Source organism: Anopheles nili, chromosome 2, assembly GCF_943737925.1.
Source record: "Anopheles nili chromosome 2, idAnoNiliSN_F5_01, whole genome shotgun sequence".
NCBI lineage: Eukaryota > Metazoa > Arthropoda > Insecta > Diptera > Culicidae > Anopheles > Anopheles nili.
The window spans coordinates 19746654-19770951 of record NC_071291.1 but is presented as its reverse complement, the minus strand read 5'-3'; the positions used below and the strand labels follow the sequence as shown (position 1 = coordinate 19770951).

General features: G+C 51.2%; 1 protein-coding gene across 1 annotated transcript in view; it reads right to left on the bottom strand.

Moving 5' to 3' along the window:
* The window catches only part of LOC128731459 (collagen alpha chain CG42342-like), a 68951-nt gene that overhangs the window by 28525 nt on the left and 16128 nt on the right, over positions 1 to 24298 (bottom strand). Inside the window, exons 2-4 of the mRNA XM_053824587.1 lie at positions 9537 to 9616; positions 6432 to 6467; positions 5810 to 5845 (exon numbers count right to left, since the gene is read on the bottom strand). Of these exons, the coding sequence (XP_053680562.1) occupies positions 5810 to 5845; positions 6432 to 6467; positions 9537 to 9616 (152 nt within the window). The remainder of the gene's footprint in view (positions 1 to 5809; positions 5846 to 6431; positions 6468 to 9536; positions 9617 to 24298) is intronic.

The window sequence follows — 24298 nt, the reverse complement described above, 5'->3', positions numbered from 1 at the left end:
TGTGCCGTTCGTCATAACAAAACTTCTAATTGGTCGCCGTACCGGAGCGGTACTATTAAGGGAAAATAAGCCACCGTTAAGGTTGAGTTGCTACCATCACCATGACGTGCAGGAACGATAAACGAGCGAGAGAGAGAGAGTGTACGTTTGGATGCGCTGGTGGAAATTTGCATCAATTGAAGGCGCACATTATGAAGCACGCAGTCACAGCCAAAGTATGTTTGCTTCAAAGCACAAAACTACCAGCAAATTCGCCTAGCAACCTGTAATCGGCAGCGGTATTTGCGAGTAACTCTCCATTAAAAATATTCCACCCGTAGACCGGTAAAAACGGTTCTAAAAACTTATCTAAACCCACTCTCCCCAGCGGGTAGCTGAGTGCACGTTGCGCAATGTTGCTCAATGGATGCGAACCGTGTAATTTGATTAAAACGACCCCTTCTCGATAAGGACGACACCGAGCTCGGACCGGAGACGCCAAACAAAAACTGTTAGTTTATGTGTTTGAAAGTTTTTAAAACCCACTTCCCATACCCGTTTGGCCGGTCTCCTTGAGCCCCGGGATAGCTATAATTCCGCTGACGACACACCCAAGGGATCCGGCAGTTCCGCGTAGAGTGAGAGTTTCCATTTCTATTTTCCCGTGCAAACAGATCCTCGCCAGTTGCTAACGTTTGCTTAGTTGATGTGTGCCGCACACCGCATCCTCCCGACGAGGCCGGCAAGCGATTTGTCTGAGCGCACAGCGTCTGCCCGGTCGTGTCGTGTATTAATAATTCCTGGTTCAACTTTCCACCGGGTGGGAACGCGTGTTGCACCGGGAGCGTTCCGAGGAGCAAACTTAGGACCCTTTGCTGGCTTCTCCGATGCCACCACAACCAGCTGCCGCACTTCCGCATCAATCGTCACCCACAGACAAACGAGAGCGAAGGGTTGTACGACATACCGGGGTACATTTTCCTCGGATGCCTCGGACGGTCACCCCGCGGCACCGGGAAAAACCACCGAGTACGGTTGATAATGGCCGAACGAACGACGAGAAGCGCCAGCCGGAGTGAAGCGATACCCTAGCTAATGCAGTTCGTGTGCATTGTCGTGCTCGCATCGGTACGTAAAAAAGGAAGCAGTCGGCCAGCAGAAAAAAAGGAGAAGAAAACGGAACAGCAATGGCCAGACACATCCACAAGCCACAAAATCCCCGCTCTATCTGCTGGCCGGTTTCTAATAAATTCTCGAACCCCGGTCCAACTGGCCGTGACTATCGTGACTGTCGCAGGAAAACCCACCGCCGGAAAACAGCTCCGTTTCCTTCCGGCCATTGTGTTCAGGGGTTCGGGAAGGAAAAACTTTCCCCAACCGACGCGATCGAAGCGTTTTCCCTGTTTGCAGGCAGCCGTCCTTTCCTCAGTGCCGCATAATTGGCAATTAGAGATTAAGCGGAACTATTTTTCGCTCGCTTTCTCTCTCTCTCTCTCGCTCGTTCGTTCTATTCTTCGCTCACTTATCGAGCAATGGTGGAGTCCTTTGTTTTACGTTGCTTTTTTCGTCGATGCGCACTTACGAGCCATCGAGCAAGTGGCCAGTCGGCAAAAGACGCACGCAGTCTTATCAGTCGGGAAACGTCTTGAGCCTTTTGCCGGTCCGGCCGGTCGGTTATCTTTACGGCTTTTCCGCGCCTCAATCGATCGCTCGGCTCGGCATTTGGTGGCGATGATAAATTATCGGACCGAGGAAAACTTGTGAACCACGTCGCTGGTAAGCCGCTGTCGGACCAGGATCATCATCTATCACCCACCGAGACCACGTGGCACTTCGAAAAGTGGGCAGTTTTCCCCGTGCTAAGTAGAGGGAAAAAGTAGAGGGAATTAACATACACATCCCCTTCCATTGTCGACGCGCCTGTCAGCGGATCGTATTGGAGGCGATAATTTAGGTACGCCTCACCGAGAAGGAGGAATCCAATTCTTGTCAACATTGCGGCTGTCTTCCGGGTTTTTCCGGAGGAGGTGGGCTGAAAATGCCCGACAGCGGCACGATCGGTACGTCCCGGCGTAGCTCAACCAGATGAATCATTTCTCGCCAGAACCACTGCCAGTTCCTCGGAGGAATCCCGTCCAACGAGCCTGTCACCAGCGTAATCCCCTCGGTAAGCCCAGATGACAAACCATTCCACTGGCTGGGCGACGCCGTCAAGATTTGCCGTACAGATTAACACCGCGCGGGGTGTCAGTTAATTTATAGAGCTCGCGTTTTGTTTGGAAAACGGTTTCACTTGCGCGCGTCCCACCGCAGCGTGTCCCATGGCGAGTAGCGTAAACAAATCGGCACCTCACCAACCAACCAACCGGCACACGAGCACCGAATCACCGAATTGGGAAAGATCATTAGTATGCCTGGCAGCGATGCAGCTGCACGGACGCTCACACACGGATTCGGTGTTGGGGCGGGATTGGGAACAAAAAGAAAATAAAACCCACTAGAAGCGGGATCCAACCGTCATTGGTCCCGAGCTCGCGCCGGTCGAATGTCTGGTTCGAAAACTCGAAACCATGTTCGCTCCGTCCACGTCCTGGCTGGAGGGAAAATCTATTAAGCTGATACCGATCAAATGCCGTTCGTGTCGTACGGAGAACAATGTCGCCCTGTCGGGTGCGGACACGAACCTCTCATGCTCTGGGGCTGGAGTTGGGTTGAAAGAAATTAAATCAGAATTTTCAGCATACTTCTGCCAGACTGCCAGCTTCACGACAAGGGGTCTGTGTGTCTCTAAAGCGGCCAATGGGAGTGCAAACGCAACGAAGAGAGCTTTAGAGGAACCTCCAAACGTCGTCGTCTGCGTGCGGGATTAATTGAAAAGAAATGGGGGGAAAAAATACCCCCAAGGCGAACTGAATGCGTGATGGAAAAGCGCATTAACCGAAATGCACTATGGCACGAGTGGATTCGTGTTTGCAGGGTGCTTTAAAATGCTTTACCTGACTAGAGCGCCCGGTTTTTTTTTTGGGTATGATAAGTACGTGCCGAAATTTGCTCAAGCGGGCTTCTTGTACAGCACAGTTTTCACCCGGCAAGATGGCAAAAAACGTGAATTCAACCGGTAGCAGCTGGGACGCAAAAGTTGCCCGTTATGGATTCGTTTTAAGCATTAAATCAAACGGTTCACCTTGCGCAAGATTGTTTTTCCACCAAATTATGCGTCACACATAATTGAACAATTTTAGGCCTGCCGGAATATAAAAAAAGGAAACTTTTCGCCGCAGGAAATGAGAATACATGCTGAAGAAGAGCGTCAAAGAGAAAGCAAAGAAAAAAGTAGCTATCCAATTTCCATCTCCACTTATCTTTATTAATTTCGTTTCACATCGCCCACACTCCGTAGCGCACGCGATGGTTTTGTTTCGAGTGGTTTGTAAAAAAAGCGGGCAGAAACAACGTCCTTTTTTCGTCCTTTTGCGTAAAGCGAAAATGAAACAAAACAAAAAAGGACCCTCATATTTCCCTCCCTCACTGGAAAAACACTGTCCAGGGGGAATGGTTCAGAAAATTAGTATTCATGCGCTCAAAAAGTGGTGAACGTTCTGGGGCGGAACGTCACGCCGAACGCAAGTGAGAAAATCACCAGGATGAAAAGAAAACAGAGATGGAAAACCGCATTGCTTTGTGCGGGTGCATGATGCAGCTTGAAAAGGGCGAAGGTCATTTTTTTTTTCGTCCTCGTAGAAAGGTATGTCTGAATTTTCAAACCGTTTTTCGATCATCTGAATCTGCTTTTCTCAATTTTCCTCCGAGCGTTGGGGACAATATTGCGTTGGTTTTGTTTATGAGGAAAACTTTCGCCATCAATACCGCTTATGGATACATTCAACTGCAGCGTTAAAGCTAATTTCGAGTTTTCCATGCCTTATCAACCTTCGGAACCTTACCTTAACTGCTGGATTTGCGTGGTTTCATTTCATTCTAGTAGCATAAGCGTACTCAAATAAGCGAACGAGCAGAATGGAATGCGAACCTACCGTGACAAAAACTGTTCTATTAGGAAACCGTCCTTTTTTTGCTATTCAAAGTATTGTGCACGAAATAACAATCTTAAAAAAGCACTATTTCAAGGCTGTCACACTGGAGCATAAAACTTAAACAAACTACAAACGCAAGAGCCCTCAAACCGCGGCTCACTCGCAGCATCGTTCCCGCTCAACGAAAGAAGGGAGCAAATCAAGACAAATGGCCGTTGGGAAACCATTTCTGCGTAATTTCCCTACCCTGGTCGAACGCCATCGAAAGGGTTCGCACTGCGGGAGAAGGTTCGACAATGTGTCTCGTGCCGAGGGCGAGATCCACCGAGCGCTAGTTTCGGGACGGAAATTTGCATCAAACTGCCAGGCTTCGCTTTGATGCTGGTACCGTACGAGGACGAGATAAATCTTGCCTGTACGAAGGATTCAATTACCGGGATTCACGAGACCGAGGCTGGCGCACACGCTGACAAATAGCCTTTCGTAGTAAAAACTCGGCCCCACTTCTGCCTGGGGTTCGTTTGAGAGTACAGCAAATGCTGCAGGCTTGGCATCGCAAGTGCAGCTGTGGCTTTTCACGCCACACATACACGGGTGCCCTTGGACCTCGAAACTCGGGTGTCCGGCGCTACGTCAGCCACCCCCAGGCGGGTGATTGAAATTGAGACTGATTGCCCGATTCGATTGACTTCGTGGTGAGCGATTGATTGGAATGGCCAGGCCCGGTCAGGACACGCGTCCGTTGTTCGTCGTTCAGCCCCGTTGAAGGACACTTTTTTCTCACACCACCACCAGCACCATCGAACGGCGCCATCGGTGGTAAAGCTGATTTATGGCTGCAGTAGTTGTAGTGTTGCCGCGAGACATCGGTTTCGTAATCTTCGCCACAATATCGCTTTGCTGGGGAGTCTACACACCGAACTCGGCACCAAAGGGCCAATTGGGAGTCCGCCAACGATCGAGCCGACTTGGGGCCATAAATAGTGCCTCCCCATCCCCACGGTTGGCCCTTCCCGTGGGCCTTTGGGAACGCATTTCACGCACTTGCGGTACCACGCGGGCACGCGATAACAATAATTTCTTGTTTACTGCTGCACCATCAGAAGGTGCGATCAATGCACCGCCCTGATTTCGCTTCGCTTCGAGCCAAATCGTGGCATGCTGGTTGGGTTGGTTTTCGGATAGCCAGTGTCTGGCCACTCTGGCCCCAGGATTTCTGCCCAGCGATCGTCAACCGCCCTAAGGGTGGCCCACCCTTGTGCTGGTTCGCATTAGGGTTTGTTGTTTTAAGCGTTGCCTCCCGAAGGGCCGAATCGGGCCGCCCAACGTGCCACTGATCGATCGATCGATCCGCACGAGCGCGATCGCGATGGAGTGATTGTTTTGAAACCATTCACCATAACAATAAATAAACCATCCGACGGCCCGGCGTAAACAGTGCGTCGTGGGAACGCGGAACTAGGAACACGGAATATTTAGGGCACTCGTGGTCGGTGCGTTGTTGCTGCCACGTGTCTGTTCTGGTTTGCCTGGAGCGCGAGATGGCAACCTGGGTGGAGATGAATTTCGAATTCAATCGTATGTAACGCAGGCAGATCATGCGATTGATGCGTTGTTTTTCGATTCAAAATGTGTTTGCGTGTAAGGAAACAGAGAGTGTACATTCATCCCCTATCGTTCGACCCCATTCCGGGAAGCGATTGTATGAGAATTCGGCGATGTAGTCAAAAAAATCAAAGCTCAAAGCAAAGCGTTTTTGGTGCCTTCAAAACAAACAGATACTCGTATGTCCTTACCATTAGTCCGCGATCTCCCTTCGGTCCCCGGATGCCCTGTTGTGGTTCAGATGAGGCATAGATGCGGCGGCATAGATGTGTCATGCGATATGGCGTGCAGTGTTGATGAAAATGAAACGAAAGAGTGCATAAAATCAATTGAGATGCGTGATAATGAAACGTTTTGTAGATTTTCCAATTTTCCGGCATAAAAAGCGCGTATCGAGCGGTGGTGCTTAAGCTACTAGCCGCTATCGAGCACCGTTTAAAATGATTCCGCGTAACATTCGATCCGATTTTCGGCCCCGCTGGAATGGGGAATTCGTGTGGCAGTAAATTTGTTGAATTATTGGCAATATTGATCATGCTGCATCGCATTTTTAGTGCCGCATTTTACGAGCTCACGTGCGCTCGCTCAGCATGCAACCCACGCGGAACAACCGCGCCGAAGCACGTACGGTCGTTTGGAGTGCGAAAATGATAAATCATGGAATCGGCTGCATCGCCCATTGCTCGTGTGTGATAAAGTGCACCAAAGTGGTCGGGTAATTATGATTTGCGAGTCTGATGGGACGGATGGGGTGAAATTAATTTGCCTGCATTTTCCTTTTCCCGAAATTCCGCACCAACGGCCCACACTTACCGGCAGCCCATTTTTGCCCGGAGGTCCAGTGGGACCCTGTGGAGGAGAAAGAGAAAACGAAAGAGAGAGAAAAAAAGGCTGATTAATTTGCTTGTTAAACATACAACATTAAAGTTTTCTGTTCATTATTGTTTGGGGCAATAAGAAGAAACAACAAAAAAAGGATGAATAAACGAATGCACAACAACACCACACGTGTTCGCAGTTTGGGCGCTTCGAGCAGACAACAACCGTTGACGGCAGAACCCACACTCAGACGAGCTTCGACGCTTTTAAAAACCGGTTGATCCATCAGCGATCTCGAACTGCATCGACGATGAGGTGAGCTGGTCGGTCATAAAACAATAAAAAAGAGATCTGCTTGCCTAGTTTGGACATCGGTTCGAGAGCGGTCGAATGGAGCGTATCGCATTTTGGAAACTGCTTCGTCGTTTCGAAGATTGATTTTTTTCGTTTGAATGAAGGCTTTGTTCCACAATAGCTCGTCCCAAGAAGGAACGAAGTGATCCATTCAACCTGCATCAATTTTGAGTGCTTCCGGAACATTTGAAGCTCGAAATTGGCAAAGGCAGTCATGACGCATAATACATGAATCCCACGGTACAAGCATTTACTGTTCATACATCACTGAAAGCCATCTTACCCTATCTAACAATACACAAAGCCGCTATAATGCATGGTGATTGTGTAACACTACACTCCAACGCCATGGTCCTTCCCGATGCGATATGGAGTATTTGCAGAGCATCCCTACGAGATGCCTATTTATGGACACACAGACGATCATGCGAGAGTGCACTGTAATGGAAACCATCGATTTAGCTCATGTATCGTTTCACTCTCTGCCAGAGGATTCGCAATCACCAATCGTCGACCGAATCCGGCAGCTCGACTTAGGCACTCGGCTTGTGTTGCCCATTTCGAGCCACACTCCAAATAAGCTGAGCTCAGGATAATACCCTTCGGCAGGCTGTTGCATCCGTGCGTTAGTGTTCGACTTGGCGTCGAAGCCGGCCTCAAGTCGGATGCCTAATCCACCGGGCACCTTCGATGCTCTGGGAGCTCCAAACCAAACCCCCAAAAGAAAGCCCTCCTAGTGGTGGTGCAAGGAAACGCAATCATTTAGCTTTATGATACAAGCACCAAGAGCACCGAGCAGGACTATTTGAGCTACCGTCAGCGTGATGCCAGTCGAGATTCCTTCGACTTTGTGATGCATGGCTCTCGGGCTCAGGCCAGTAAGCAGTTCCACCGAAACGCAACACCCGAATGGACTCTCTGGAAACGGGTTGCTGGCTTGGGACTGGCTAATAAAAGTTTCAACATCCGCTTCCGGTGCCATCGTTCGGCACCTCTGTTGTCCTCGCTGCGGTTTGCGCTGCGCTCAGCAGAGTGCCATCACCGGTATTCCGTAGCTAAGGAGCTGGTCGACCCGTAGCAAGGAGCAAGGCTAGTGCACCACAACCACAGCGCTGGTCGTCCGGTTGATGGTCGTCGGATTTGAGACGAGGACACCGAAGTGGCCGATAGCGAAAGAGGCGTGGTGCAGCTTTCAAAACCATTCATTTCGTTGCATGTCCGCAGTGCTGACAGGATGCTAGGGAATGCTTATCTCCTGCTGCGCCTGATTTGATGAGTTTTTCCTGGATGCCTAATAAAAACCCCTGGCCAAACTCCTCCGGATGCATCCGCGAAACCACCAAACATCTTAAGCAACCATCGCCAGGGGGCGTCGTTTCATTCAAGTTCAGGCAAGACAACGGCACACCAGCACCGTTGCTGAAGGAAACGAAACGCCCTCTCGGAAAGTTGGCAACTTGTTTAACAGATGATAGAATTACTAAAGTTTTGTTTGGCTTCCGGGCGAGTCTCAGCTACCTCTACCGACAGGTGTAGGAGTTCTGTCTTTCGACCGAGTGTTTCGAATGTAAATGCAGACGATGTGCACCGATCGTTTCAATGAAAGAGTGCGCATCCGTGCGGTGGCTAAGGTTAGTGTGCAATTTTGGAAAACTTTTCGCTGCTTTTCTTCGACCGAGAGTCTCCCACTCTCGCTTGTTCGCAAATAATTACGGAGGTGGTAATGGTTGTGGGAAAGATAAATAAGCGCTGAAGTAGAATCGATCGACGCCAGGAACCGTTTCGTTCCTGAAACGTATCGTGCAGTTCTAGTTCGACGATGCAAATATTGTACTTTCGAATGAAATGCCCATAAACGCCTAATGGAAGTTGGATTACCATCGTGCTAGGCAGTAGGTCGGTTTGGTTGATTCACAGCAATCTAATGAAACTTTTCAAATGCATCTTACAACGAAGCATTTAAAACACCAAGTCGATGGGAAATGTGCGCTAAAACCTTCTCCTCAGGGAAGTTGAAAACCCCCCAATTGATGTATGAGACGCCCGTGGCTCAGACAACGGCCAGATTTGAAGCAACAAACAAGCCTGCAATCCGTCATCGATCCGGGGCAGCGTAAGGGATTTTTTTTCCAGTAGCTTCGCCCACACCCAAAACCGTGTGGTCGTGTGGCGATAAAACTACATTCTATCCGACAGTCCGACAGGGCCCCAAAAAACGCCATTCCTGGACCACTTTGCCGGACAATCCCTGCCCCTAGCTGACCCGAGCTTTCTCCTTCCGCGCCATAAATTACCGGCCGAACGACGAAACCGCCCGGGGTTGGTATCAGTGACATCCGATCCGAGGCAGGATGCGATGGGGAGATATTTTTTATTGGCCAGCCCGCAAACGGCACGCCGTGGGGTCACGCTGATGTGGCTGCGGAAACGCCGGAGGAGTTAAAATAACAAACGACCGTGTAATTTAGTGTCATTAATTACTCGGGGCGGTTCACATGCGCACACCCGCAGCGGCAAGATAAGGCTTTGAGACTGCTGCTGCTGCTGCATCGCCTGCAAGACAAATTGTTCGTCACCGTCTCCGGCTGGCGAGCGAGGGATTTCCCGTCAGTGATCATCCACATCCGTCAGTCAACCTGTGCTGTGGCACAAAACCCACCGCCGTCGGATGCCAGCGAGAAGAGTAGTTTTTTGAGCTTGACGAAATGCCCGCCGGTGCTGGTTGGCGTGGCGTATGGTACTTACCTCCGTGCCTGGATCGCCCGGATCGCCTTTCTTGCCGCGTTTCCCTCTTTTGCCGGGAGGTCCTGGTGGTCCTGGAGGTCCTGCAAGTGGAAAAGAAGTGGCGTGAGTGAGACCGGTAGAGAAGGTGGGTTGAATTTTCGCGACCACCGAGCGTCGACGCGTGCCCTGAGAAGAAAGATGAGAGACCCGGGAAAAGTGCCTTAATTTGATTAAATTACCATCAACATCATCGTCGCCAGCGGCGTGGCAAAGCTCTCTTGACGGTTTTGGAGCCGGAGCCGTTGCCGGAGCCTTATGGGTGCTTATTAAAACGCGAGAAACCCTCCGGCCCGGTTCGGCTAGCAGGAAGGTTTTAATTTAATTTCGTTAAATCACAAGAAACGCTTCCGAAACAACACCGGGCCCGTCGTTGGGGCCATTCCGCTCAGCCGGCGTCGCTCGGTTCGGTGGCCGGTTTTCTGTTTCATTTTTGTTCCCCATTTCAGGCTAACAGCTTTATCCTATTAGCTGCCTAAAAATCGAGCAGCCGAGTTTATAAAGTGCTGCCCGGAAGATCAAGCCGTAACGTTGATGGAGTGTTACAACTGTTGATAGCCACCGGGCGCCCACTTGGCACGGCTCGAAAATGGCTCGCCACAGCCTATTTGCCTGGCGCAACAATATGGCCATCTCCGGGGTTCCTTGCTCGACCCATATCCGGGCCCACTGCATCCGTGCAACCGTGGGCGAATCCTGGCTTGTTTTTGTTTGTGCCCGCGAGGAAGAACCGTCCCAAAGAAGGCCAGAAACTTGAACGTAGCCCCCTCGAGGGCTAGGCATAACACGAGGCGAGTCTGTGGACGCACGCGCAAGGATGGGACGTTGATGACGACGGAGGAACAAAAAGTTTGGTGAACAATTTTGTTTCGACGTGGACAAAGTACTCGCGGGTGTGGTTTCGCGCCGGAACGGAGCGCTGGTTTGGCAGAAAAGTTTTCTTCACAGCGCACCTGAAAGCTGCCCGCAGGACGGTGCTGGGAGGTGTCCTTTGGCGCAGGAACTGAGTGGAACTGGCGGGCAAAGTTTGCCCACAGATGGCGACCGAATTTGTTGATTGTGCACCATTAGTGGAACGGTTTTTGCGATAAGCATTTTTCATCTGCCCGCATTCTGCTCGGAATGCGTCCCTCGAGGGTGCCTCGAGGAAAGCAGGATTCAGGACATTCGCCTCAACACCCACACCGGCTGTTTGGGTGTGGGATAAATTACGAATGAATCCGCTGCAGGAGCGTTGGCTGTTGCAAGGCACGTACGTGTCCTGGATGCTGTGAGCTACAGCAGTAATGCAATGATAACGGCAACATTCATCCTGCTTTCGGTGGGCGATGGAAGCATTGGAAAAAACTACGCTTCAGCATAGAACGGTTCGGGAAAATAGTAGCGACAGTGATTCAAATGTATCATTGGCTCATTTGTGAGCATAACTATTTATAGATGAAAGGTAATTGTAGCATTTCATTCTGAAATGCTTAGAGTTGATTCGGGGAAAATACCCCGGGCCATCACAAAATGAGATGGAAGCACTTTTTATTCGTTTGGTACAGATAAAAAAATGGTGCAAATCGACTAGTGCACGATGAATGGGATCTCGTGCGGGGTGAAACCATTCATTATTCTGCCAATTTTCCCGCGAATGGGCAGACCGCGAAACCCGCGAAATGTGCGCGCAACATGATGGGCATAAAACGTCATGAATAGGCGGAAACAATCGACACCGGGCTCGTCGACCTGAACCGGGTGAGGTAGTCTGAAACCCACGCAAAACGCCCGTTTGGCCCGTTTGACTCGTTTTTCCATAAACGCTCATAAATAATTCGGTAATAATTCTAGCAATTGCCAGGCCGCCACCGCTTCTCGGGAAGCGTACACGGAAGGAACGCAAACACATTTTGCGTAACATCATTATTTCACCGGCCGCACAAAGGCGCACATTCCAGCGTCGCGCATCTGATCCCTTGCTGGGTATTTTATGCGTATTTTTCGGACCATCAGCTCGGAATCAGGAGGGGGATAAGCGGAACCAGCAGCTGTGTGGCGTTTCGAGGCGGCAATAAATTATCGTAAGGCTGGAATCGAGGCAGCCAAACACCAAAAAACTGTCGATAAAAATTCGGCCAATAAAGTATCGCCTCGCTGCCGTCCTCCAACCGGTTGCGATGACGGTGATGATGGATGCAATGGTGCAAGGGAGCAAGAGAGAGAGGGAAGGGGAGAGATGAAAGAAAAACATGCCCGGGCGAAAAGACGAATCGGCATCCCCAAATTGACCGACCCGTCGACGAACGAAAAACAAAAGCACCGGGAAAAAAGGAAACAAATCAACAACAAAAACAGAGAGAGAGGGAGAAAAAAGGAAAAAAAAGAAGGCCCATTCACCACTTCTCGGTTGGGACAGAATCGTAAAGATTCAAATGGAGACACAATCGATCGAACGCGACAAAAGATCTTACTGGCGCGCCCGCTTCGGAGGAAATTGCTTCGTGCCGCTTCCTGCCGGGCCAGACGGAGGTCAGCTTTTTTCCCGATTCGGCCACAAATGGAAATGATGAAAAATCGCCTCTCATCAATCTTTTCACCACCCACCCACCCGACATGGCCGTATTCCCCATTTCGAGTTCCGGAATTCAACCCCACCGAAGTCACAGCAACCGCTCCCCCGAGTACAAAGGTGGGTGGGTTTTTCCTTTCGACAAAAAGCGTCGTCCTGACAAAAGCAGCAATTTCGGCGGAAGCTCATAAACACTAAATATGAAGCGGTCTAGAACAAGTGCGGAGCCCGCGGGCGCCGGAGAACCGAGCCGAACGCAACAAATGCCCGGAAAATGTTCTTGAGGGAGTCAGAAAACATTTGGGGGGAGGACGGAAAATCGTTTAAGTTTGGCAACGTGCTTGCGGGCGCCCTCTGGCGGTCGATGCGTCTACTAGCAAGCATAAGGTAAGGCGAGCATTTACCGAAACGTAAATCAAATACACCTCTTGTTTTTTTTTTTGCAACCTTTTCGTTTGGGTGAGGCCGGAGATTTGAGCGCTCAGGGAAAATCCACCCAAAGACGGTAGGAAAATGGCCGCACCGATACGCTTCGCATTTTTATGTCCCAGCTCTGCTTGATGGGCTTCAAAGGGCTCACGAGAGCCGGGTTCTTATGGAGCCGTAATTTAAATAAACAGAGCCATCCGTGTGGAGTCGCTCCGTGCGCCAGCCAGCCAGAAAGGCGGCAGCTTCCTGATCCCCGTGTGTCTCGGCACCGAGAGAGCCTGCCTGATTCAATCAAGCGCCTACACGCAGCGCCAAGACGCGTTCTTCGACCGCCTGCTGATCGCCTGGGCTCATTCACCGCACCGGGAAAAAGGCCGTAGGTTAAGCGTAGTCGTCTTTCGCAGTCACCGAGCTGGGTTTCTCGTGCCGGGGAAGGACGTATTAAGTAAATCATGCCCCGCATCGGATTCCATCCTCACCTCCGGAGTGCCGTTGGTGCAAAAAATGGCGCCCACCCGTGGAGGGCGGACTCGTGGAGACGCAACATGCTACTCCGCACATTGCCAGACGACAGTCGAAATGTAGATTTATTTGATTGAGATTATGCAGATGTCGAAAGATATGTGCCGCTCGAGCGGTTTTTGGCATCAGAAACGGAGCGCACAGATTCGAGAATTGAATCGGGAAATGGTGCCGCCGCTTTTCACACGCCCCATTTAACCGCGTAGGGGCCAAGAAAGCTGACGGGCGTGCTCCAAGGCAGGCGTTTGAGTGTGCCTGGCGAGGGCCCATTTTTGGCCCTTCATTGTGCACAAATTCGTCCTCGATGGCACTCGATCGATGGGTTGCTGATCGGAAGCCGAAACCCGAGGCGGAAGCGTGTGCAGCCCGCATCGAAAGCTCATAAATATTATGCTATAGTAATGATTCGCATCCCGTCGTGGGTTGGTCCGTGTGGGATGAGCTGACACTTGGGAGACCCCGGCCTGCAAAATGGGCACGAAAAAGGGTGTCCTTTTGGGGGCGTCGTTTTCGCCAGACCGCTGCAATCGACGCGAGTGACAGTGCCACTTCCGGCCGGGGAGGAATTCTGTTATAATTTCTAATGAGACTCTTGTGCTGGCGTTTTACGACCACCTTCAGCTCGGGCTCGAAGGTCTGCCATAAACGGGGCATGGCCCTTCCGTGGGCGGAATGTCTTCATGGACTCTTGCTTCACCGGTGCGAGGCGGATCGTTAGCGGGAAAATGGGTGGAAAATGAAACACATTCACGCCGCCGCACGATATCATCACTCAAAACGAGCGAAAGAGAGCGCTGTGATAAAACCCGAAAAGGGGTTTAACGATGTCGCGCTATTGTTTCGCATTGTGCACTGCGCGAGAGCAAAGTGTCTGCCCATTTGAAGCCCATAAATCTGCCCCCGAAAGCACCCCGATAATGGGTTTATTTATCCACCCCCCGGTAGCTCGAGCTAGTGTTCGTATTCGGGCTAGCCTCGTTTGCGACACGATTCCACCATCAAATTCGAATTCCGCAACGCGTCGGATTCCGCGAACGCAGTCGTCGTCGTCGTCGTCGCCGTTAGTCCTCAGAATACGCTTCATTCGGGCGGATTTTGATAAAAATAAGTTGTTCTTTTACGGGCGCACAAAACCCAATGACTCCTGTAGCTGTCTGCGTCAGGGAGAAAGTTTGCCTGGCCACGCGGAATGGCATCGTTGGCCCTTTGGCATTATGGAATCCCGAGCATGTTTGTAATTATCTGCTAAGTAATAAAATACTTCTTCATTCAGCGCCCCCAGCGGGAAGACGGTCCGGAGGTGCGCTATTTTTCCCAGACTCCCCACCCGAGCGCCTCCCCGAGGTCCTGTTGTCGCCGTTGTAATCGTTGTCGTCGCCGGCGTGTTCAGCTGTGTCGCGTGAGGCGTCGAGATGCTGAAATCCCGCCCCATCCCACGAGACGATGGCTGGTCGGACGAATTTTCCGCATTCGCGTACACCCTGGCGCAGGCGGGTATTAATAAACACACACAAGCTCGTACACCAGACCAACCATCCAAGGAGACCGGCTCGAAGGCACGACTGGGCCGCATCGTACCATCGCCACTGCGTAATCTCTCCGGGGATCAATTAACGATTATCAGGACAATTAGATTTACAGCACACATTCTTCGGTCGCGCTTTGGGTTGCGTACGCAAGGCATCGGGTGCGCAAACGGCATTCGCGCGAGTCGAAGAAAAAACCGCAACCTGGCGTGAGCCAAGAACCAGCGAGCCGAATGGCCCGAATGGAACGAGCGAACTAATTTAGCCGCTTTATCCTCATCAGCGGAATATTGTTTGTTACTTTCGCCTGTTTGGAAAGTTTCTTTTCGCGCTCCTTCTTGTGCGGCCAATCGCTCCCGGCGGAGTTTTGTCGAAATCTTTCCCACCCACCCTCCCCAAAAACAGTGAGCCGTTTGCTCGAACGATGGCCAAAAGTGTGCTGGCTCGTCTCGCTGGTAGGGGGATTTGTGCGAAAATGGCGGCATCCCCATTGGGATGCGTTGGAAAGGAAGCCATCGTCGATTCGTTGGACGGGCTTGAAGTTTGAATAATTTTCCAACGCATTATTGCGCGCTCCCTCGGGACAAACTCGGGTTCACTCTCGCGCAGCATTCTAATCGAGTTGAAGCCGGCTGGGGCGTTTGTTACATATTCATGTTTAGGGCCGTTTTGTCCGAACCCGATCGGCCGACTGTTCGCTCGCTGACTAACGGATGAGGCAAATGGAGCCAAATGCTCAACATCCGTCCCGTCGTCGGTTCCCGGGCCTCGGAAGGGCCAGAAGAACCAGCAGGGCGATGAAATCCGTTGATCTGAATTGGTTAATTCAGTCGTTTGGTCGCAAGGATGGCAAAAGTTTTTCGCTCAAGTGAAGTTTTCTTTTTCGTCTTTTCTGTGCGCCATCGCGCGATTACAGGGCCGTACACTAGGGCTAACCACTGCGGTTCCGATTTGGTCGAAGCGAGCGTCTTGCCAGACGGCACACAAAGGCAAAACGGTGGAGTTCATCGGCAACATGCTCTGCGGATCGGTGGACCCTCTCTCTTTTTTCCTCGAGGGAAAGACGTTTGTCCGGATCCTAGGAGGGTTGAGTGAAAGGGGAGTTAGCGAAAAAAAAGGGCACATAAATCTTCTTCCGACCACAAAATTGAACCGAAGTTCTGCCGGTTGGCGAAGAAGTGTTTGCCCACGGTGCGGACGGACCACTCGAATTATTCCGTCACAGTGGGACTCGAGCGGCTGGAACGTGGCGGCATGAAAATGTGCAACCTTCGGAAAACGGAAAATTCTCTCGTCCCACTCCACGGTCGCTGATGATGGGAGGGATTTTCCACAGAACGCAAGAAAAAGCACGGCTTCCGAAGGACCGGGGGAGTGTTTTTCCAATACGGTTTGATTTTATTATCGGAACCACGGCTTCGAAGTTGACTTCCTGGGCGTCTTGGGATGGGGATGAAGCCGGTACCGGAGCTGGGAGCAGGCAGGTTGAATGACGCTGATTGTGGCTCGCCTTTCCTGCTGCCCCGTGCGAGAGCCGAACGGAGGGGAAATAATAAATTCAGAAATGTTGTCACGTTCCGGCGAGTAGTTGTCAACGAGTGTTGTCGTGTCGACGGACGACTTTTGCGAAAGAAAAGCGAGCGAGCATGAGAACGCGAGAGAGAGAGAGAGTGAGAAAGCGGACCGAAAAAGAAAACAACCACCAATCTTGGGACCGCCAGGAATGTCCTCTTTTCCTTTCCCCAGGGAACTGGCACTGGGAAAATTCTGCGGAAAACTCGAAAAAGCGCGCCTGTCTTTGATGGCATCACACGGATTAATCGTTATTGAATTCGTACGCCGATGCTGACATCCTTGCCGTCCCGACCCAAACGAACGCATTCCGATTCGCTTCACGTACCGCGCGAAACTCGGTGTATTAGACTAATAATTCTCTTTCACACTTCTCCCGTTTGTAACGACGTTCGGAATTCATCGCCCCGCGCCCAAGCAAACATGCGGTATCTTTCCCGAAAAGGTGCTAAACAGTTGCTGAAATCTCCCCATCGAACGCACCATGCATGAACACCCCTGGGACGCTTAGTCCTTTTGTGGCACTACTTTTTCTCTCTCTCTCTTTTTCGCTCGTTCTTCGTTGAGGGAAATAGATCGGTTCGTTTTCCGAGGAACACTCACAACGCGGTGTAATTCTTCGATGGGGGCGTCAGTGAGGCTGAAATGTGAAATTTTCCCAGCTTTTCACTGACGCCAACGTCAGCAGCCTCGCCACCCTGGAAGCTCATCAGCCGACCCTACACGTCATGAATTGGTAATAAGTGTGACGAATCCGGCCACGTCTGCCGACGCCACCGACGCCCTCGGGTCACAGGGCGGAATCGCGTTACCTGCCGGCTAGTACATGGCGCATAATTTATGCCTCAAGCGCATGAGTCATTAAACTTTTCCATGGCCCGTCACCGATGCCGACCACTGTTGGGCGTGGGGCTTTCTGCGAGGAGTACCGTCGAAGGGGGCACTAGAAAAGTAGGAGAAGAAAAAAAACACGCCCGTCCCGAAAACCGACTCCCTCGCTCATACGCCTCCAAAAAGGACGAGTTCGAAGGAGCACCCGCGATGGGCGATGTACGTGAATGAACTGTAAAAAACTTTATTTTACTAGCCCAGGGGCCGGAACCGGTACGTTTGTCCTAAAAGTTTTGCCGCCACCGACCACCACGACGCGGCGTAAGTGAAGAAATTAGTTTTCAAGAAACAAAACACGCACACGCACGCACGGTCACGGTTCCTTTTGTCGGTGAAAAGCCATTCCGAGCCGATTCCAGCGGCGTACGACTCGTAATAAGTATGTCAGCATTCGTTGACGCAACGCCGGACGCCTGGCAGCCGATTAATGTAACACAATACCCTCAACCGGTGCACTCGTGTGGAAGGGTTCTAAAGGCGGCTTCGGTGGGTTTGTATCCCTTCACCGCAAGCTGATACGGGTGACACGATCTAGCATCCTTCCGAAGCAGGGTCGTTCTCGCTTTCCGGCCGATTATCTGACCGGCGTGATCTCGGAGCTCGTTTTGGATGAAGAGATTCCAAACCAGAGCCCGTGGTTTGGGGTTTCGAAATCGGATACTTTCCGCGGAGCGAACCCGGAATGTCGAACGTCGATCTGAGGCAGTTTCGAGTCGTACGAGCGGCACCATACGACCGCGAGAAGGTCACAGACACTTAATTCTCGCTCGAAAACGAGCGAAGTGAACTTTCGAAGAAAAAAAAAACACCGAAAAGCATCAGACCGGCATTCCATGTACCATGTCCATTCAAATTCAAACGGGTGTCCCCGAGTGACATTCCCAGCATTCCTGCCGGTTCCAGGCAGGACCGACACACACGCGCGCGCACTCCTGGCGTTCTAAGTGCGCAATAAAACGCCACGCCGTCAGGGCGGACCCTTCCAGTGATGGTGTTCAAATTCGTCGTTGTCTCGGCGGCTGGCGACCAGCGGGCGCAGACGCGCGTGGAAATATGAATTAAGAATAACAGCTTTATTTACGAGCCAGAAGCGACCGAACGAACGAACGGGTTGGCCGCGACAGCAGCATCCCCATGCGCCAAGTGTCTCAATCGTGGGGCTGGAGACCCGCGGGAATCAAAGGGCATTCCCAATAACCATAAAACATCCCGAAAAAAAAGACGATACCCATTCGCTTCTCCTGTACGCTGAGTGCTATTTTTATTGCGCCCTGCTATTTCCCAGCCCTAGTCACACCGGTGCGATGTTCTAGGGGCTCCTGTTATTTTTCTCTCACTTGTTTTTTTTTGTTCGGGGAACCATTTCTGGGCACCTCGAACCTGAGCTGGAACCTGAGCTTGCTACCGCCATGTCGGCAGTGCTGGATACCGGAGTGCTGGAGATGAGCTTCCCCGATGGGAAATCGCTTCCCAACTCGACGGATTTCTCTAGCCGCTTGGTCTTGATGCGGATATTTTTAGCCAGCCGACGATCACCACTCACTCGGTGCATACGATTCTTGCTGGTTTATTATTTATGGACGTCTCGTTCGCGCTGGTTTGTTTTTAATGCGCCATCGCAACGGTGCAATCTGGCGGCGATATCAGCAGCTGTCCCAGACCTGGTGTGCGCCATTTTCCCGGCAGGTTTCCCGTCGTGGCCATGGTATTCCAGATGCACCGTGGCAGGACCTCGACACGGATCTACACCGGGGTCTGCAAGAGGTGGCCTCCATTAGCCTGCGGGATTAGCTCGTTCTCGCTCCCCGGCACCGGGGTGGTTTTAATGCACGAGGGTTTTTTTTACTTCTGTTATTATTTTTCTCCACTTTGCAGAAATATTGATAAATTACGGGCGGTAAAATGGGTCGCTCGCACACCGAGCGCATTAACATGCGCACCGGCTCAGCAAGACGCCAGGCGTGGTAAAAACCAGTCCTTTTTAAAGCCGACAGGAGATCGATTTCAAGGTGAAACAAATAAAACACTCCAACGCCTGGGACACCATGAAAGGACGGAGGGCACTGTTTCTGTTGCGTGTTGCCAAAGGGCCTTCCAACCCTCTGCCAGAGCCTCGTCTGACGCGTTTTACAACCTGTCCGTTGGGCACGAGGTTTTAAAACGGGTGGGAGGATAAAAAATGAAAGAAAACAACAACAAAAAATCTCCTTTTAATGACGAGCGTTTGAGCGTTTTCGTGTGGCCGAGCGAGGCTTAATTGCTCGCGGTTTCGTTCGGTTCGGATGGGTGCAGATTTAATGGGCGAATTTAATGCCCTTATTTTACATCCCGCTCGGCATAAGGACTCGTAGCTTGGAAAGCGCTTAACGTTGCGTTTAAAAGCGCGATGATTTGGAAAGCCCGTCTGCTTTGCATCGAAACGCATCTCGCTACAGCGGGCTCAAGCGGGCTGTTTTATTGCAACACCACCACACCGTTCGTCTTTTATTTCACCAAGCGAGCGGAATTAAATCTTCATATCGTTCCGACTCGAAAGGGGCCCCAACGGTGACAGTGACCGTAGCGAACGCAAACAAACCGTTCCGGCATCAGGATAATGCACCTTAATGCCACCTCTCGCACGTCTGCTCAGCCAGGTAAAACGCAGAAAGAAAGGCAACATTTCACCACCGAAGTTGTAAATAAACATGTTCGAACCGCTCTACGGATCTGCTCAGCTCAGTCTCCTGCGTAGGTCCACCGAAGGGCCAACCGCAAGCTGGCTACGATCGTGGCACATTTTGCCGACCGCTTTGAAGTCCTCCGACGAACACAAACATTGCTTCGACGTCGACGTGCTCGCTCAGCGAATGGCGGAAGGAGCGTTCCAGCTTCGAACATCAATCTTCAGCACCCTGTTCGATGGCTCGCGGCCACGAGCCTACGAGTCACGATCGACAAGCCCTGTGCGTGCGGTTAGAACCGGGTGTTGGAAAACCACAGCCAGCCGGTGATGGCTGTCCGGTGAACCGTACCCGGCGCCGGGATTTATTCCCGCATCAGACGGGCAATCGAGCGGGACTTCGTCAAGGACATCACAGGACCACTCGCTGTTTGGTTGGGAATGTTCGAAGTTTCGCACCAATATTGTGCCACGGCTTTGGATCAGAAAGCGGCTCCACGAAAACTCCCCACAATGTGACCACAATCAGGATCGAGCCGTCTCCTTTGTCCCGGTGGTGGTGAATCAGCTCCGTCGCGGTGAATACAAAACTTTTACGGCTCAATCACGTGGCACCCTGTTGCGTGTGGTACGGGCTGTTGATGGTGTAACCATTTCCCACTCGGTAAGGACTTTTATTCGTTCGCCCTGGGGCCAGCTCTAGCGTGTGCTCAATTATCCACCAGCTTACCACGGGAAGTGGAGGCGTCAGTTGTGCATCCGGAAAATCGGCAACCATGCGCAACAATGCACACGCACACGGCACGGCACGGCGCTCATTAGCGAGCGAAGGAATTATGATTATTCTGCAATCTCGCAACGGATCGACCGGTTCGTTTCGTCCCTGTGAAAACCCCCCTCGAGAGTATCCTGGGGCATTGTGGCGTTGTGTAACGCCTGGCGAGTGCTGGCGTTTCATTTTCTATCTCTCGCTCGGTCGGAGATTAAACACCGAACACATGTGGCGCTAGCGTTACATCCGCCCACCAGCCCTCGAGCTGGAGCTCGTTTTGCGACTGAACTTTCCTCTAAGTGATAAAAAGCCGATGCGAGACTGCCGTTTCTGTGGCGAGGGAAAATGATGCAATTTTCCCTCGGGAACGCAATTCATTTCGCGCCATCATCCCGCAGAGTGCCAGCTGGGCATAGATTTAATAATAAACAAATTTAAACTCTTCTCAATTCCCACTCTTAAACACCTCCTGCCGGGAAAGGGTTGGAAAGGCGTGCAGATTTATGCCCATTTATTTATGCAACTCGTGCGGGACTCGTAACCACGCGAGGCTCGTGGGATGAGATTTTCCGCCTCACCATGCATATTTCACGCCCTCAACGGTCGGGTGATATTCGATACAGCCGAGGACGAAACACCACGTAAGCCATCCTCACGTAGCGCGAGCTCATTAATTGATGCAATCAATTACATTTCGGAGGCTTTGCGAGTGTGCACGCATCCTTTCTCGGAACCCGGCGTCACCTGGCGCGGTGGTCAGAGGCACGTATTTATGGGCCGTTTTTTCCCGCTGTTTAATGTGCGTCCGTAAACGCGTTGAAATCCATCAAGCGTTCAAACGGAGGTTTGGGAGGTTGTTGGGTGTGATTGGAAGGTGTGGATGGAGTCTCACTGGCAACAACAAAAAATCAGGAGGAAAAAACACACACCCCACACAAACAACCCTGCGACAAAAGCCACCCGCGGATTTTGGGGTTCGAGAAGGCATGGCAGCGTTTATTACAGACCGGGCGTTGTTTTAACACGCACCATCGCTCATTGCTCGATCGGAAACGACCCTCAAGAAGTCGTGGGCGGTCGTCGTTAGCGGGCGGAATCGATGTTATTGGGTTTCATTCGCCTGCGTGCGTTTATCGATGCTGGCCACGCCAGTGGAGTTCGTTTGATTTGCGGTCTTGTGTGAGGCCTCCCGCGTAGGAACCAACCCTCATGACGGATGTTTGCGTTACGCGGTGTGGGGATTAAAAATGCTCGCAAGCAGCTTCTTTTTTTTGTTGCTTTCTCTCCATCTTCCAAACCACCGGAAGACCGAGTGGAGTCCTGCTGAGGGCCCTGGCAGCGGGAGTGCACATAAACACTCGGCATCGTGCCAAATATTTACGTGATTACATGGCATCGCGTGCTGGAACGCTCGGGCCTGGGGTTTGTTTAACGCATCAATCGCGAATTCCAGCATCGCCAGGCTCTCCATTGACCGGCGATGGATCGGCGAAAGACGCGAGAATGATCTAGTGCCGTTTTCGTAACGATCGGAATAAATCGCCTCGTTCGGTTTGCGTGAAACGATGCCGGCGTAATGGTGCTCGGGAATGATGAAATGCCATTTCTTTTCGGGTGAATATCCAAGCGCATGGAGTGCTCAGAAGGATTCCCATTCGCGCAGAACGATGCGCGAAGCACACGCATTAGCGTTTTGAGTCAATCTTTAAGAGATGTTCCACATGGTGGCGGTGGTTTTATTTTATGAATTTAAAAGCATTTCCCAATCCATCACGCCCCACGCGTTGGGCGATGATGAGTGAAAAGCGTTTATTTTTCATCCGACGAAATTATGCAACATCAATCATCGCTCGTTCCGAGAACGCGCATGTGTATTTCAGCTACATTTCGGGGGTTTCAATTGCGCGTTAACACGAAATTTATGCTACCTTTTCTCCCACCCACTACGCCATGCAAAACATTCCAATTAAATCCTTGCCCACACCATTCGCCGATCGAGATGGAAAACGGATGAAAAACTGCTCCATAAAACCAACGACCAGCGAGTGGCCGACCCGTTCGAAACCGTCACCGAAATCACATCGGTTGCGGTTTTGTTAAGCGTTTTTCGTTTCTCCGCTCTAACCAAAAGTCGGAGATTTTCCTCGATCAAATAAATGTCATTAGTTTGTATTGCGCCATAAAGAAGGGCCCGCTTTCTCTCGAGGGAACCGACGGGACAATCAAAGCGCCCCAATAAAACGGTCCCACTGCTCGTTGAGCACAACGCCGTGCCTGCAGGGAGGAACGCGAGAAACACCGAATTCAATGTTGCATGAATTGTAATGCCCTTCATTTAAGCCAACGACTCTTCTTTTCCCTTCGGTGGGGTCAGCTTGGGGAGTGCAATTTTTGTTTAACGAAGGGTCGGCACGCATTCCCGCAATTTGGGGGCGAGCAAAGCAAGAGCGAGTTTTCCAGCCCCGGTTGTCCCTTTTGTCCGCGTTGGCCACAATTTCACCGACGGTTAATTTCGCCCGGGACCATCGCCAAAAGCCGGTGATGGGCGGATGTGTTGGGGTGATTTTTTGCTTGATTTTTAAATGCACCTTTTGGCATTACAACGCAAGCCAGACACCTCGATGGTTGCGTTCTTCGACCCGTACCGAAAACCCAACCCCGAACCTTAACGAGAAAATTATTTATTCTGCTCCACCGTCTTCGCCTAGCCAATGCAGTCTGGAACCCGTCGGGAACTCGAACCTGGGCGGAAGGAACTCGAAACAAAAACGCACCGAACCGGTTGCAGTGGATGCTTGAAGTAGGACCGTGCCCTTTACGCGAGCTAGTGCGCTCCGGCTGGCGGGAAATTGGGGGCATTTGCATAAATAAAAAGGAAACGACCGGTCGAGACGCCAAGCAGTAAGGAAATCCACACCCCCTTTGAGGGCGTCCGGAAAAATGCATCCACAGCTGCATTTACACAGTGGTGCGTTTGCTCGGTGTAATGGAAATCGTCACCAACGAGCCGAGGATTGCAAAGTCAGCAGCAAATGAATGCTGGCAGAACGCAAAAAGGGCGCTAATTTGAATAAAAATATTCGACGATTCCATCCAGCCGGAGCGGGATGTTTTAATTAAAAATTTAAATTTCCTCACGCACACACACACACAAACAAGTCTTTGGTCGTTCCATTTTGCGGAAGGTGCGTGACGTGCTGGCTGAACATCTCGTTCTCCTGCTCGAGCGACATAAATTACAAATGACGCAAACGTGCATCGTGCAGTGCAATCGGCCTGCCAACTGCAAGAGATCCTGCGCGCATGCCAGAAGGGGCATAATCCTGCACGAACGTTTAACTAATGAGATCGAACGTGCTCATGTTCGAATCCCATCGCACCCACCAATGGCTGGCGTGTGAGGCTTATTTCTCGTTGCTAGTGCCGAAGGTTGGACCAGGCGCTTTAGGTGCGTGAATTCCTTCGATCATTTGCCACCATGCGCCAGTGGAGAAGGGGCATTATTTACGACACTTTTAACGCGACCCGCTATTTACGACCATCACAGTCATAAAGCAAACAAAAACGTCAAAACGCACCGTTTACAATCGGTTAGAATTCCGCAAAAAAAAAACACGCAACAAACGAGCCATCCCGTGGTGAGAAATGTTTTCAAAATAAATTAAAACCCCCATCGCTTTCGTCACTAGCGATCGTAAAGAATGAAACTTTAAATAGCTTGAGTGAGGCTAGATAGAAACTTATCCCACCGGCGCCCGGAGTAAGACAAAGCGAGTGAGACAGAGTGTGTGTGAGAACGCG